The 14,664-nt window shown below is 41.1% G+C and overlaps 1 protein-coding gene across 3 annotated transcripts in view; it reads left to right on the plus strand.

Annotated features, from left to right (window-relative positions):
* Positions 1-14,664, plus strand: part of PLEKHH1 (pleckstrin homology, MyTH4 and FERM domain containing H1) — a 93,051-nt gene that overhangs the window by 55,062 nt on the left and 23,325 nt on the right. For all 3 annotated transcript variants that reach the window (XM_054971205.1, XM_054971206.1, XM_054971207.1), the window contains 6 exons: positions 2,002-2,088; positions 6,652-6,813; positions 10,343-10,423; positions 11,477-11,656; positions 12,145-12,253; positions 13,310-13,422. In XM_054971205.1, coding sequence (XP_054827180.1) covers positions 2,002-2,088; positions 6,652-6,813; positions 10,343-10,423; positions 11,477-11,656; positions 12,145-12,253; positions 13,310-13,422 — 732 coding nt within the window. The remainder of the gene's footprint in view (positions 1-2,001; positions 2,089-6,651; positions 6,814-10,342; positions 10,424-11,476; positions 11,657-12,144; positions 12,254-13,309; positions 13,423-14,664) is intronic.

Below are 14,664 nucleotides of genomic sequence, written 5' to 3' on the forward strand. Positions count from 1 at the left end.
GCAATTGAAAGGATAAAAGAGTCTGTGAACTAATTAATTCTATGCTAACAATAGAAAAACCCTCAAATATGTATGTTAATATTTGTCTTACCTTCTTATGAAGGGCATTGTGGGATAACATTAGGAGAATGAGATCAGAACATGAAAATAAATGCTAGTCTTTTGCTAATTTCTAACACCTTCTGCACATTAATTCTTTTGTACATACATATACAGCACAGTTTGTGGCATTTTAATATAAACACTAAACAGTGCATGAGGAAGAACTGTTCAGTGAATATATGTAATGGGCAAAACTATGGTCACTTGTTCATTCTTGCCTTCAACATTTGCTTCATTGGATTGTAAAAGTTCCCCGGGCCTGACAAACAAAGTTTCCCATTATCTTCTCTCTGATAACCAGCACCAGAGGAAGTAGCATGTTATAAACTAATATAGTTTGACTCTTCTAGATCTTTGCATCTTTTGGAATCAGAAAGAATTGAAGTCTTTCTGTATGTCTAATCCTGTATTTTTATCTATGTAAGCCATATACATATATCTCTCCAGTTGCTTGAACACATGCCTTAATCACAAGGAAGTATATTAAGGTATCATATATGAAAGCAGTCTAAGACAGCTATCTATGATTTTACCCTCACCACCACCTCAAGTGTGATGAGATTATTTCTAAAGGCACATCCACCTAGAATTGTCCCATGCACCCAGTTAATCCCTGGAAAAAATAAAGCATGGCCCTTTTCACACTGCTTACCTTCACTCGCAACGACGCAGAACATCGCGCAAAAAATGTGGAGGATCGCGTTTTCTCGCGCAAGAAAACGCGATCTTCCACGTTTTTAGCGTGATGTTCTGCATTGTTGCGAGTGAAGGTAAGCAGTGTGAAAAGGGCCCATGTGTCATGGCATTTCTGTGTCAGTACAGCCCCTTCCTCTCTGTAGACTGTCCTACTCGTTCAGCCTTCATGATTCTTCTATTTGCAGGCAGAACAGAATCTGTTTTAACATAAGTAGACCCTAATGCATTCCATTTAAAAATGGAAACAAGACTCTAAGAGAGCCCACGGTGGATAATCCAACTGAGAGGAGTGATCCCAATAATTTGTGCATGTTAACAGATATGCCTGATGATAAAAATTAAGATCCAGAAAACCAAATCCTACTTAATTGAAAGTTGCATCCTCTTTAAAGAAATCTGAGGTGGTAAATTTGTGAAACAAGGTATTAATTTTATGACTATGTCTATAAAGGATTTGGAAGGCGATTGCATGCAAAACATATATAATTCAAAGTACAATATTTATTTTGAGTGTATTTACTTTACCCCATAATGACAGATTTAGAGTTGCCCATCTGTCCAAATCTAAGGATATATCAGAAATCAACTTATTAGAGTTCAACAAAATCATTTACTTAATATTTCTTGGAATCAATATTACAAGATAAGTAATAACATTTGGACACCATCAAAAATGTCCAACTGTATACACACACACACTGTGATATATTGTCTCAGCTGAAGATCTTCTTAAGTTGATTAAGTACCTGCATTTTAGCCAATTCATTAATCAATGACATTTAAATATGTACAAATTACCAAAACATCAATCTAAGTGACTTTTTAGAAGTATTCAATTAAACTCAAGATAATTTATAATATAATATATTAAAAAGTTACCAACCCTTAGGCCATCTTTAATATTTTCTTCATCTTTTATTGTGGTAGTCTCTCAGAAATAACAATATGTCCTTAACACAGTTCTACTTGTTAAAATTAACCAACAATAATATGCATTTGATTCATCCATTGATCAAATCAGTTTAAGCTTGCAGCCTCCATTTTAGGTTTATTTTCTGAGTACTCATGTTCCATCATCTTTCCCTGTTATTAAAATAACAGTCAGGTATTGGAGAAGTTTTATTTAGATGTAGTATCCCACGTTCCCTTTCTCCTTATGGATTGGCCCTTTTCACTTATTACATGTCACCTTTCTTTCTCCAGAGTGATATCATCTGCAAGCCTCAGGGACTAGTTGAGTTGAATTCTTCTTGCCAGATCATACGAGGTGAAGGATCTCAAACATTCCAGGTGAGCACTTTTTTATAACTGAACTTTAACAGGTACAAACAGGTTAGCAGAAAGAAATATAACTGAGATGCTTTCTCTGTCTGTTGGTTTTCATGAGATTTGATGCTTTGGAAAAGGTCAGGGAAGTTAACTCTGTATAAAGTTAGAAGGTCTGAAACTTAATTCTGAATGTAAAATCAGCCTTTAATGTTTTCCCCCTTTGATTCATCCCATCTTTGTGTATCTTTGATTTTCCTTTTGTATATCCATTAATGAAGAAAGAAAAACACAGACCACATTTTTACAGTCCAAATTCAGTCATGAAACACTCTATTAGATCATGACGAATATATCGGAGTGGTCAAAAGGATTTCCAGCTATGGTGCATGACTTTCTCACCTCCACTCTCTTGCCATACCCCAAAGTGCTTCCCTGAAATGCTGTTCCTGAGGGACAGGGGAATGAAGGGGGAATCACAGGCCTGCCACAACAGGGGCAATCTCAAAAATTGTCCCTTTTCTAACTGCAGAAATCTTCTGCAGGACCCAGTCCATTTGTTTCATTCAAAAATTGTTCATAATAATGGTTAAAACTTCTGCTTGTAGTGTCTCTTATTCAGGACAAAACTTTGCAGCACAACTTGTCTAATATAAGTAGAAGGTTGACAAAAATGGATTTTGAGACTTCTCTGTTTAATCCAAATCTGCATTGCTCTAGGAATCATAGAATCATAGAGTTGGATGGTGCCTCCAGGGTCATCTAGTCCAACCTCCTGCACAATTCAGGAAATTCACAACTACCTCCCCCCACACCCCCAGTTACCCCTGCTCCATGCCCAGAAGATGGCAAAAAACCCTCCAGGATCCCTGGCCTAACTGGCCTGGAGAAAATTGCTTTCTGACCCCAAAGTGGCTATCGGCATTACCCTGGGCACGTAAGAATGGGTCACGAGAACGAAGCACTGATGTAACCATTCCTGCCCTCTCTTTCATGATCTGTGTAGGTTGACAGAATCAACATTGCTGTCAAATGGCCATCTAGCTTCTACTTAAAAACCTCCAAAGAAGGAGAGCCCATCACCTCCCAGGGAAGCCTGTTCCTCTGAGGGACCACTCTAATTATCTGGAAGTTTTTCCTAATGGTTAGCTGAAAACTCTTTTGATTTAATTTCAACCCATTGATTCTGGTATGACCTTCTGGGGAAACAGAAAACAACTCCACACCATCCTCTATATGACAGCCCTTCTAGTACTTGAAGATGGTTATCATATCACCTCTCAGTCATCTCCTCTCCAGGCTAAACATTCCAAGCTCGTTCAACTTTTCCTCATAAAACCTGGTATCCAGACCCCTCACCATCGTTGTTGCCCTCCTCTGGACACATTCCAGCTTGTCTATATCCTTGTTAAATCGTGGTTCCCAAAACTGAACACAATACTCAAGGTGAGGTCTAACCAGAGCAGAGTAGAGCAATACCATCACTTCTTGTGATCTGGACGATATGCTTCTGTTTATACAGCTCAAAACCACATTTGTCTTTTTAGCTACCATATCACACTGCTTACTCATGTTCAGTGTATAGTCTGTTAAGACCCCTAGATCCTTTTTGAACATACTACTGCCAAGATAAGTCTCCCCCATCCTGTAATTATGCATTTGATTTTTCCTTCCTAAATGCATAACTTGGCATTTATCTCTGTTGAAATTCATTTTATTTGTTTTAGCCCAGTTTTCCAGCCTTTCAGGATCATCCTGTATCCTGACTCTGTCTTCTACCATATTTACTACCCCTCTCAATTTAGTATCATCTGCAAATTTAATAAGCTTTCTCTCTATTCCTTCATCCAAATAATGTATAAAAATGTTGAACAAAACAGGTCCCAAAACTCTTAGTAATCACAGCCATCCCTTCTAAATACTCAAGAACTGACTGCTGATTTGTTCTAAAACTTTTCCAGGTATAGATGTCAAGCTGATGGGTCAGTAGTTACTCGGATCCTCCTTTTCCCCCTTCTTGAAAAAGGGGCAACATTTGCCCACCTCATCTTCTGGCGCCTTGCATGTGTTCCAAGAATTCTCAAAAATAATGGACAGAGGTTCAGAGGCCTTGAGGACATGGTTCCATTTAAATAAACTAGGTGTTTATTAATATCCCTATGCTAATCCCAGGCTTTACCTCCCATCCCTCATCATGTGTTCTGTTTTTACCATGTTGAGCACTGTGACAGATTCGGCATAAAAATGTCAGGATTGCCAAATGCTCCATCCAGCAAGAGGCTGGTAAAGGCTTGAAACAGCAGCAGGAAGGGAGAATGATTTCCAGGGCCCTTCTGCCTTCTGTGGCTAGCCTGAAAGAGTTGGAAACAGAATGATGAGCTGATGGTTGGTGCAAACAGGAGGGGCTGACAGTTGGAGTAAACTGAAGAGTTGGGGAATTGGAGCCTGGCATCTGGCCAGAGAGGGTCATCCAGAAAGTCCTCTGTGTGCGGAAGAAAAGGAAAAGTGTACCCTTACAGTAAAAACATTAAGTTTATGAAGCATTTTCAGTCCTTATGAAGCACTTTTAGTCCCCCTTAAAGTGGGACAGGCAGACACAAGAGATATGGAAACTTGTAGTGGGCAAAGGTAGTGGGTAGAAAGTAGTCTCCCCTTCAGCCAAAAGAAAAAGGGTTATAGCTTTGGTATTATAACTCCTGCCCAGTATCTGGAGAGGGTTTTAACTAGATATGAGCACGAACTGAAATATGAACCAAAATTAAGCATGAATCAGGCCGGTTCGTGGTTTGCGAACCAGCGGTTCATCAGATCCCATTTCTGATGAACCGCCACGAACTTTAGGCCGGTTCGTTTGGTTCATTTTTTGGTTCGTCCCTGCAGACAGCCTGGTGCCAGTCAATCAGTTTCCTAGGCAACAGGGGATGGACTTCCTGCAGACCTTTTGCTGACCTGGAAGTGAACTTCTGCTGACCTGGAAGTGATGATTTTCTGCCCTGAATGTGACATTTTCACAAACCAAACAAGCAGGTTTGCAAACCAGGGGCAGGTTTGTGAAAGTTTGTGGTTCATAGTTCGTGAAATTTGATGAACCACGAACCATGTGGTTCGGTTTTTCCCCGGTTCGTGCCCATCTCTAGTTTTAACTCAGTGGAGTACCCTGAGGTCTGCAATGAAAGGGAAGGCGTGCATAAATTGGAGCACCTAACCTGTGAAAGGGTGTCCAACAAAGAAAGAACTTTACTTTAAAGTGTTCAGGTCTGATAACTCCAACCTCTCTCATCTAAGTCAGCAACCCAATAAACCATATGAAGTGTTTTGTGCCTTATGCAAATGAAGTAATCTGTGCAAAAACTTCATGCTTATTTCAGCGTTTAAGTATCTGCCTACGTATCTATCCATCCCACCTGTGAATAAACCTTCTGTTATCTTTTAAACTTCAAGAAGCCTTGTGTGCCAGTTACATTTCTAATGAAATGAAACTGGCAGACATAAATCCCTGTTTTTCCCTCTACTTAAGCTTGGCTGAGTAACTTCGCAATGTATATGTTCCTTAAAGGTGGACAATAAAGAAAGCTAAAGCTCTACCAACACAACCATGCTACTGAAAGCTTCCCAGCCCAGTAAACAGCTTTGTATGCTTTGGGAGGAAAAATTTACCACAGAGTAGGGGAAGGACAGCACAAGCCTGAGACAGCAAAGGGTTTGCAACAAGCACCATTTCCCTTGCAGGAGATGACTGAGGAAAAGTAGGATTTGAACAGTTCTGCCCTCTCTTCATCACCTGCTACAATTTCACTTTCCTGCCCCTACAGTGGGCCTAACATGTTCTTGCTCTTTTTCTTACTTTGAACATAACTAAAGAACCCTTTTTTGTTGTTTTTAGCATCTCTTGCTAGCCTAAGCTCATACTGAGCTTTAGTTTTTCTAACACTCTCCCTGCAAGCACTGGTAGTTATTTGTTTATATTCATCTGTTGTTATAAGGCCCTCCTTCCATTCCCTAAACAAGTCTTTAGAAAGCTGTTTATGGAACAACCTTGGCTTCTTTAGGCTCCTCCCATTTTTCCTTCTTATAGGAATCTTTTATGTTTGTGCCTTCAGTATTTTGCTTTTAAGAAATTCCACCCCTCTTAAACTTCCTTCTCCTTAAGTATTTCTTACCGTGGGATTCTACCCAGTATAACTTTAACTTTGTTAAAATGTGTTGTCTGTTGTTCCCATCTCAATTTAATATGCATGAAAGTCCTTAAAGAAAAACTAAATTTTGAGCATATATTATAACAAACCACCCATCAGCAATTCATCATAAGTGAATGTGTTGCCATTCCCTACGTCAAGTCTCCAGAACCCATTGACTTTTTGTTAAAGAGAAAATAGTTTTTAAGTTTCCTTGCTTAGCACATTGGATAAAATGTCAGTGTTCTCTGTCACATTAAAAAAAACATCTTTATCTCTTCATGTTTTAAGGGCTTTAATATTCATTGTTGGACACTGAATATGACCACGATTTTACTAGTTATCATCTCAACTACCACAATAATCCTTTGTGCCTTATGGTAGTAGCTTGTGACTTTTCCTTCTACTTCAGCTTGTCACTGAAAAAAGGACCTACTTCTTGACAGCTGACTCTCCAAACATCTTGGAGGAGTGGATCCATGTTCTTCAAAACATGATCAAAGTGAAAGTGACCAACCCTGCTGAAATCCCTCTCAGTGATGCAAAACCCACTGTGAAAGGCTGGCTCACCAAGGTACTACATAGCATATAACATGCCTGTACATATGTATTCTCTGTAGTGCCCCTCACCTTATGGAAAGGCCTGCCTGAAGAGGTCAGGAAAGCACCTGCTCTCCTGGCTTTCTGTAAACTGCAAAACGAAATTATTCAGGAGAGCTTTTTTACAGAGGTAATAAGGATGTGCTGTAAAGGAAATGGTTCAGAGAGATGCACTGGTAAAGGGATAAGTATATTACTGTGTACTGTCTGTAATATATTACTGTGTACTGTTCGTTGCAAATATGTTCCTACTGCATAGTTCTGTGTTGTTTAATATGTCATATCAACTTGCTTGTGCTTTGTTTCAGCATTTTTTCTTTCAACTATTCGGATATCTGCTTGTTTTTTAGATTTCTACCATCCATACCCAATTGTATAGTTTATTGGATGTTCCCATTTTTGATCGTGTTGACTTATTCTGTGTAATTCACCTTGAGTCTCAGTGAGAAAGACAGGCTATAAATAACTTAAATAAAATAAATTTTTAAAATAGCTTTGCCAGGTACAGTTTGCCTTGTCCTGAAACTATATGTAGAATAGGCTATAGGATAGCAGAGGTGGATTAATTTGTCATCTTTTGGAAAAAACCCTAAATATGCAATTTAAATCCTAGTGAGAGGATAAAAATTATTTGTTTCATAACAAGCCCTAACTACTAGATTAGGTTTACCAATACGTTAAACCAGGATTCTTCATCCCTTCTCTCAGGATTGAGCTGAGGGAAACTAGGTATGATGGCTTGATGTGAATAGATTGCTTGCAGTTTCCTAGAAGTGTTAATAATATTCATGGGAGTAAGGTAGGGATTTCAGTTGCTTTCCTCTATATGATGTTTTCCCAATTTAAATCCCTTCTACAACTGTCATTTGCCCCCTGAGAAAAATAGAAAATCTGAATGGGGCAGTTTTACATCAGAAAAATGCTAAGATTCAGAAGATTTTAAAAATTAATTTTACCATGAAACCTCAGACTATGTTGTTGGGAATAATACCAGATAATGTGGACAAAACATTACATGAACTATTTCAGGATTTGTTAACAGCGGCAAGAGTGGTACTGGCAAGTAAATGGAAAGAAGGAGAATGCCCAACCAGGGAAATCTGGAAGGATAAAATGTCAGAATTTGCTGTGATGGCAAAATTGATGAATTACATAAATAGAAGGCCAATTAAAGAATTTGAAGAGAAATGAAGAAAATATTTTGTGTACAACGGATAAAACATATGTCTTAATCCTGCAAATTTGAAAATAATTGCATATTGACATACTCTATAATTTGATTGTAAGATAATTAGTTATATAAAGATAATAGACTGTATAATATTGAAATATCGGCAAAAGTAAGCATTGTTATTGTTAAGTAAAATATAAGTAAAAGGTAATGATAAATATAAATATAGGGGAAATAAGGATTGTTTTTCTATATTTTTTAAGGTAGGGAGTAGAAATAGGTTAGAATTCTTAATAGTACTCTGTTGGGCAGCTCAGTCCTATACCCTGAGGCAGCATCGTTGCTCATGCGCTGATGTAAATGGGGCACTGCTCCACAGCTCCTATGGACTTTTGCAGGAGAGTCCCGCCGATGGCACCCGAGCGCAACCAGGTGCAGCCGCTGCCAGGAGCGCCCACCCGCCGTTCCCCTGACAACCCTGCTCACACCAGCCAGTGGCCACACCTTTCCCCTGCCATCCAGGTGAGGGGCAAGCAGTGGCGCAGCCAATGGGAAGGCCATGAACCCTGCTGCCGCCAATAGGCCCCCCATCAGAGAGCAGGCATCCCTTCCAGGGAGGGAGGCAGAGGTGGCAGTGAAGGTCCAGATCCTTTTGCCTGTCCAGCCTCCATTTCCAATGAGGGTCAGGCTGGTGGCTGCAGCTTGGTGCGCCTGCAAATCCATGCCGCCGCCGCCGCCACCACCACCACCACCACCACAAGAAACAGGTTCCCCTCCCTGAAGAGTAGGGCCAGATAGTAGGGAACTGATCTCTGTTTCCTGGAGATCAATTGTAATTCTGGGAGATCTCCAGCTACCACCTGGAGACTGGCAACTCTAAGTAGTCCCCAGGTTCCAGAGAAGCAGGTGGGGGAGGCAGGGCCTTCAATGAATGATGGGAACACCCATTGTGAACCATGTGGGAGGCCGGGAGGCCGTTTGGAAGCGAGGGGAATGAAAAGCGTGCACACACTTGCTGCGGCGCCACTTGAACACATCACTGCATCTCTACAATGTGAGAACGAGGGCTGGACCTTGACAGCCATGCCCCAGTACTGGGGAGATGCCCTTCCCCAGCATGGACTGACAGGCCCTCCCCACGCCAGATTGCCCAAGTCCATCCCTGCTTCCGCAAACACATCCACCACCCCCTAGCAGCAACTTCCCACATGCAGTGATCATCTTCCTAGCTTATCAGATGCCAGCAGCTCAGACTATCAGAGAATGAAAGTTCTCAGTACCCCCCACCTGCAGACATTCATGGGACACACTTCAATTCCCACCCCACTGCCTGAAGTTACATTGAGGGGAGGAAGGGGGCAGGGAGGCTGGACGGGGCACCACTTGAAACATTTGCAGGGATGTGTGAGAGGACATTCCGACAGGGAGTTGAGAGGGTGGCTACTGGCAATGTCAGACAGGCATGCAAAAACAGAAGTTTGTTGTTTTTCCAATTCCTTTTATTAAATTGGAAAAAGTGCCATTGTCTCTTGGCTGGAAAGGGATCCAAGGCATTTTGTGCAGCCCTCATTCTGTGCTCCCAGGGGCGAGGCTGAGATGTAGACTGCCTTGAGTTATTGCTTCCTGGGCTGGATCTGAATGGCACTCGCAGAGGATTACGGGGGGGGGGGGGGGCTGAAGCAGACATGCTCGCTCGTCTTATGATAATCAGTTACATTAAGTAATAAGTGGGGTTATTGTTAATAATGGGATTTTTTTCTTCATTATTACTAAATTAGTGAGTAGAAAGAGGGTTGAATTTTGCATGTGTTGTTTATTTGGAAAAACATTTATTAAAGAGGCTTAATTATTATTCCAATCACTATTCTAATATCTATAATGGTTGAGATTTCTGTACTTTGTAGTCTAAGAATCCTTGTAGCACACAGTTTTATATCTGTTTTCCTTGTCCCCCTTTTTTTTCTGTATTCCCTTTTTGTTTAATAAAATAAAAAATACATTAAAAACAAGAAAAAGAAAAACTGTGTGCGCATGTGGGCATGGATGTGAGCAAGAGGGGGAGGTGGAAACACCCTCCCTACTATACTACACCTCTCTAGATGATTTAATGCTTAGAAAACAATGGGAGATCTGTTTCACAGTACTCTAGCATCATCATATCTACCTTTGCTCAAAGTCCATCTCCTACCTTCCCACATTTTGAAGAGAGACTTGATGCCCCTCCTTTTTACTTGTCCATTATACATATACTTAAGCAACCTAAGCTTCCACATTAGGGATAAAAGTGGGGTATAAATAAATAAAATAAGACAGAGTATTTTCGTTTCTACAGGTGAAACATGGGCGCTCTAAGCTGGTTTGGTGTGCGCTGATTGGAAAGACTTTCTATTATTATAGAAACCACGAAGACAAGGTATTTTTCTCCTTTTGTCTATTTTTTTCACATTTTCACATCAGCCCTAGCAAACTTCTTCAAATGCTCCTGAATTCAGTGTTACAACTGCCTGTGGGAAAATATATTTACATATAAGACAAACCTTTGGTATGAAATCCCCAAGTCACAGTCCTCATCCAAAGAGCCTTTCCTCTCAGATTCCATGCACATGGGAGAAAGTGTCCCTTTTCCCCAACCATTTAAGTTATCACTTGGACAGATGGCACTGGAAGGTATAAATTGGCATGTGAGTAAGCTTATCCCTCCATTCTCAGGATCCTCAAATGCGGGGGTGGGGGGGCAATGTCTTTTTTTTTTTTTTACAAAACCGGGTCACATAAGTTAGGGGAGTTAACCTGACTCACAGTATTCCAAATTCCTTAGTTTTTCCTCTATAGAAAAGGTGTTCCAGTTCTTCAATCATTTTGGTTCTGAGTTCTCTTTGGATAATTTACAATGCAATCGTGAGAAGAGTTACTCCAGTCTAAGCCCATTGCTTTCAATCCTGGTCTTAGTGCTACATAACATTCATTCTGCAGGTTGACTACCCCTGCATCATACAGGTTTACTATGAAATACATTGTACTGGACAGAAAGTAGTAAGTTTATCACAGATGCCAGCTATGAAGGCCATGCTAGTACCATCCATTGCTTATATTGAATATCATTAGTATGGAGAGCCAATGTGGTGTAGTGGTTAAGGTGTCGGACTAGGATCTGAGAGTCTTTGTTTCAAATCCCCACTTTACCATGGAAGCTCACTGGGTGACCTTGGGCCAGTCACACTCTCTCAGCCTAACCTACCTCACGGGGTTGTTGTGCAGATAAACTGCAGGAGAGGAGAGATGTAAGCTGCTTTGGATCCCCATTGAGGAGAAAGGCTGGGTATAAATGAAGTAAATAAAATAATAATAAAAACAATTAGTTGGCATCATTGTGCCTGATAACAGTAGTATTAGCTTTTAGAAGTATCTCTTGTAAATGTATCTTTCCTTTATCACACTTATTAACATGTTCACTTTCTTTTCTTAGTGCCCTCTAGGATATTTGCATCTGCGTGAATCAAAGGTAGAAGAAGTGGATCGCTCCTGTGACTCTGATGAGGATTATGAGGCTAATGGCAGGGGCCTCTTTTCTTCAAATTGCACCTTGGTGATTCACCCTCCAGAACAGAGCCCTGTCTACCTACTAATTGGTACAAAACAGGAAAAGGTACAGAGTGACTCCAAAAGAGCCTGGGGACTAAAGTGTAGGGGGCACCACAAGCAGTGGCTAATGCACAAGAGTTACTTAATGCTACATGACATTTGTTCTGTATTTCTCAGTTTGTTTCATGAAACTTACAAGGGCACTGTTTGATGTACAAAATGTAGATAGGTAAAAAGGCTCCTGTGAGACCTTGAGATCAAAATACATGTAGCAAGAGCTGCAGACAGCCAAAATTAGTTGAAGGGTTTCACGGCCAGGGAACGCTAGTTGTTGTAGATTTTCCAGGCTGTATGGCCGTGTTCTTCCAACTACAATGCCAAGACCACGGCCATACAGCCCGGAAAATCTGCAACAACTAGCCAAAATTAGCTTTATGTTTATAACTCAAGCCAGTTAAAACAATAATCTGAATATATGTTTCATGTTTAATGCTTTACAGTTAATGTTGTAAACTTTTCAGCTACACTCAACCATCCCTCTTTTATCCCAAGGATACTTGGTTGTACCACCTGACAGTAGCAGCAGGCAGCAACAGTGCCAAAGTGGGCACTGACTATGAACAGCTGATTGGGAAATTACTGGATATGGAAGGAGACCCAAGTAAGTAGGAAGCTAAATGCTTTTTCTCAGAGGGCAATGGCAAGGATTTTATTTATGGGTATGAATTTAATCATACATGTTTCAGCAGCTCACCCAGACATGCAAGCATACAGTATATTCCTGTCCATAAATGTGCACACATACCATTTTAAATTTAAAATTGTACTCCATGTTTTAGCCAACCAAAGTGATGATTTTGTTTTCAGAAATGAAGTATTTTTGCTCACTTGTGCTTATGCAATGTCCCTCTTGCCCACTCACAATATATGCATGCTCCTTCATCCGCATGCCACAAATTCTTTTACTGATAAAGATCCTGCCAGCATCAAAGGCCTTCTGACTTGATTAAACCAATAAAATGCAACTGCTTCACACCAGCAATTCACAGTGCAATCCTAAGCAGAGTTACTCCAGTCTAAGCTCATTGACGTCAGGGTATGAGAGGATTTCAGATGGCTTAGAAGTGGGTGACAGGACTGCCCCCTGTGGTCTGAGACTCAGCCACATGCTTGTTTCCCTATTCATGGTCCAGCATTGTGGTTCACAGCTTGGATCTGGAAAAGAGGTATGCTCTTCCTAGAGATCCCAACAGCAGTAAAGCAAGCATGGTACGTATAGGGAAGCCATCTAGGCAGACTGCAAAGCCAGCTCTGGTACTATATTTGCTTCTGGCAGCCATATGAACCAGCAGAGGCTTAAACATCACCTATCGTGGCTTTCAGGAGTACTCTTCACACTTTCTGATTGTGGCCTTTGTGTAAGTTGGACTGTTGCTGTTACATTATGCTGAAATCATTGGACAGCGTCAGAAAAATGGCAAAGCATGCAGCCACTTGCCAACATTTTGAAACTGAGAAGTCCAAGAAGGTTGCAGCTAGTGCTTCTTCTGAATGTAGTGATTGGCTCTAAAAACTAGAGATGCTGGTGAGCTGTCAAGTGTGGAACTCTCAAGATTGGGTTTGTTTTTGTATTTAGGGGTTCTTTCACTAGAAATTGGGTGCTGCTTTGCAAGAATGCCATTTATCTAGTGCAGCTTTGTCCTGTCCACTGTTTCAGATTCCCCTTTGTGGAAACACCCTATGTTGTGTTACAGCAGGAATGGGCTGCACACACCCCTCACTACTCTGCCTTCAGAGGCACTGCAGACAGAGGCCCTGAAACTCTTCAAGGTATTTATAGAGACAATGTGGTTGGTTCTCATAATGTGCTGTTCGAGCATTGGATAGGGGAAGGAGTATGCTAGGAAGAGTAAAGAGTAAATCACATTATTATTGCTGTTTTCTTCTGCCTAGATTTGTACCAGTCAATTTTTTTCCCCTTGGGCAGTTAACCATTATACTATATCAGAAACTGCTTTTGAAACTCCTCTCTGTTTTAGCAGAAGTTTGCCATGTGGCATAAGGGCTGCTCTTCAAAAGAAGCAAGTCTGAAGCCCTCTTGTGCTTATGGAACAGAGAGAGCTAGTTTTCTGGTTCCCTGAATCCTGGCCATATTTTCTTTTTTGAAGCTATGTGACTGACAGATTTCTCTTTTCCTCCTTTCTTTCTGCATGGTTGACAGAGTGAGCTAGATAAGAATTTGGCAAGGAATGTTGGTGGGAAGATACTTTAGGGCTTGCCAAATCCCAGGCATCAGGGCATGACGGTGCCTAGAAATGTCATTGTGGTGCATCTGTTACCAGAAGTGGTCTCCTTGCAATAAAATAATTTGTGGGGGGAATTAGCTAGCAAGGAGAATGGCTATGCAAGAGGCCAGTAACTGGGATCTTATCACCAACTTTAACCGAGTCCCCTCCCCAATAAGCCAAAGCGAGTCTGGTGCTAAAATCAAGCAGTAACTTTTATTAAAGAACAGAACTTCATGCACATACACTCCAATTACTGGGGGAAATTATTACACACACACACACGTACATAGAGTCCTAGGAAATGTAGCCAGAAATTGGGAATAGAAAGAGGGAGTGAATCTATCTACCTATCCTGGAGAAGGGGTCCAGTCCATGGAGGAAGAGAGTAGCTTTGAACGCCAGCATCCTCAGCCAAGAAAGCAAGAAGCTTAGGGAAGTGACCCTAAGGGAGAAGCCAGAAAGCTTGCATGATTTGAATGGGGCCAGGGCTCTACCTTTATAGGTGAAATGTGCCCTGAGGCAGAGGAGAGTCCTCCTAGCAGTTAGGACAAAGACTCCAATGGTTAGTTCCTGGGTTGGACAACAGGTATGATTGCATTACGTGCTTTTGGCAAGGGAGTGTGAATGGGAAGGCAAAACTGGCCAGTTAGCTGGAAAAATACACCAGAACTAGGTTGATAGTTTTAGGTGGGGAGTACAATATCCCAGGAACAGCTGTATATACTTATGAATGCTACTTGATTAACTCCTCAATCACGGGTAGGGATCTCATCACAGGAGGAGG

Source organism: Eublepharis macularius, chromosome 2 (genome assembly GCF_028583425.1).
Source record: "Eublepharis macularius isolate TG4126 chromosome 2, MPM_Emac_v1.0, whole genome shotgun sequence".
Taxonomy (NCBI): domain Eukaryota; kingdom Metazoa; phylum Chordata; class Lepidosauria; order Squamata; family Eublepharidae; genus Eublepharis; species Eublepharis macularius.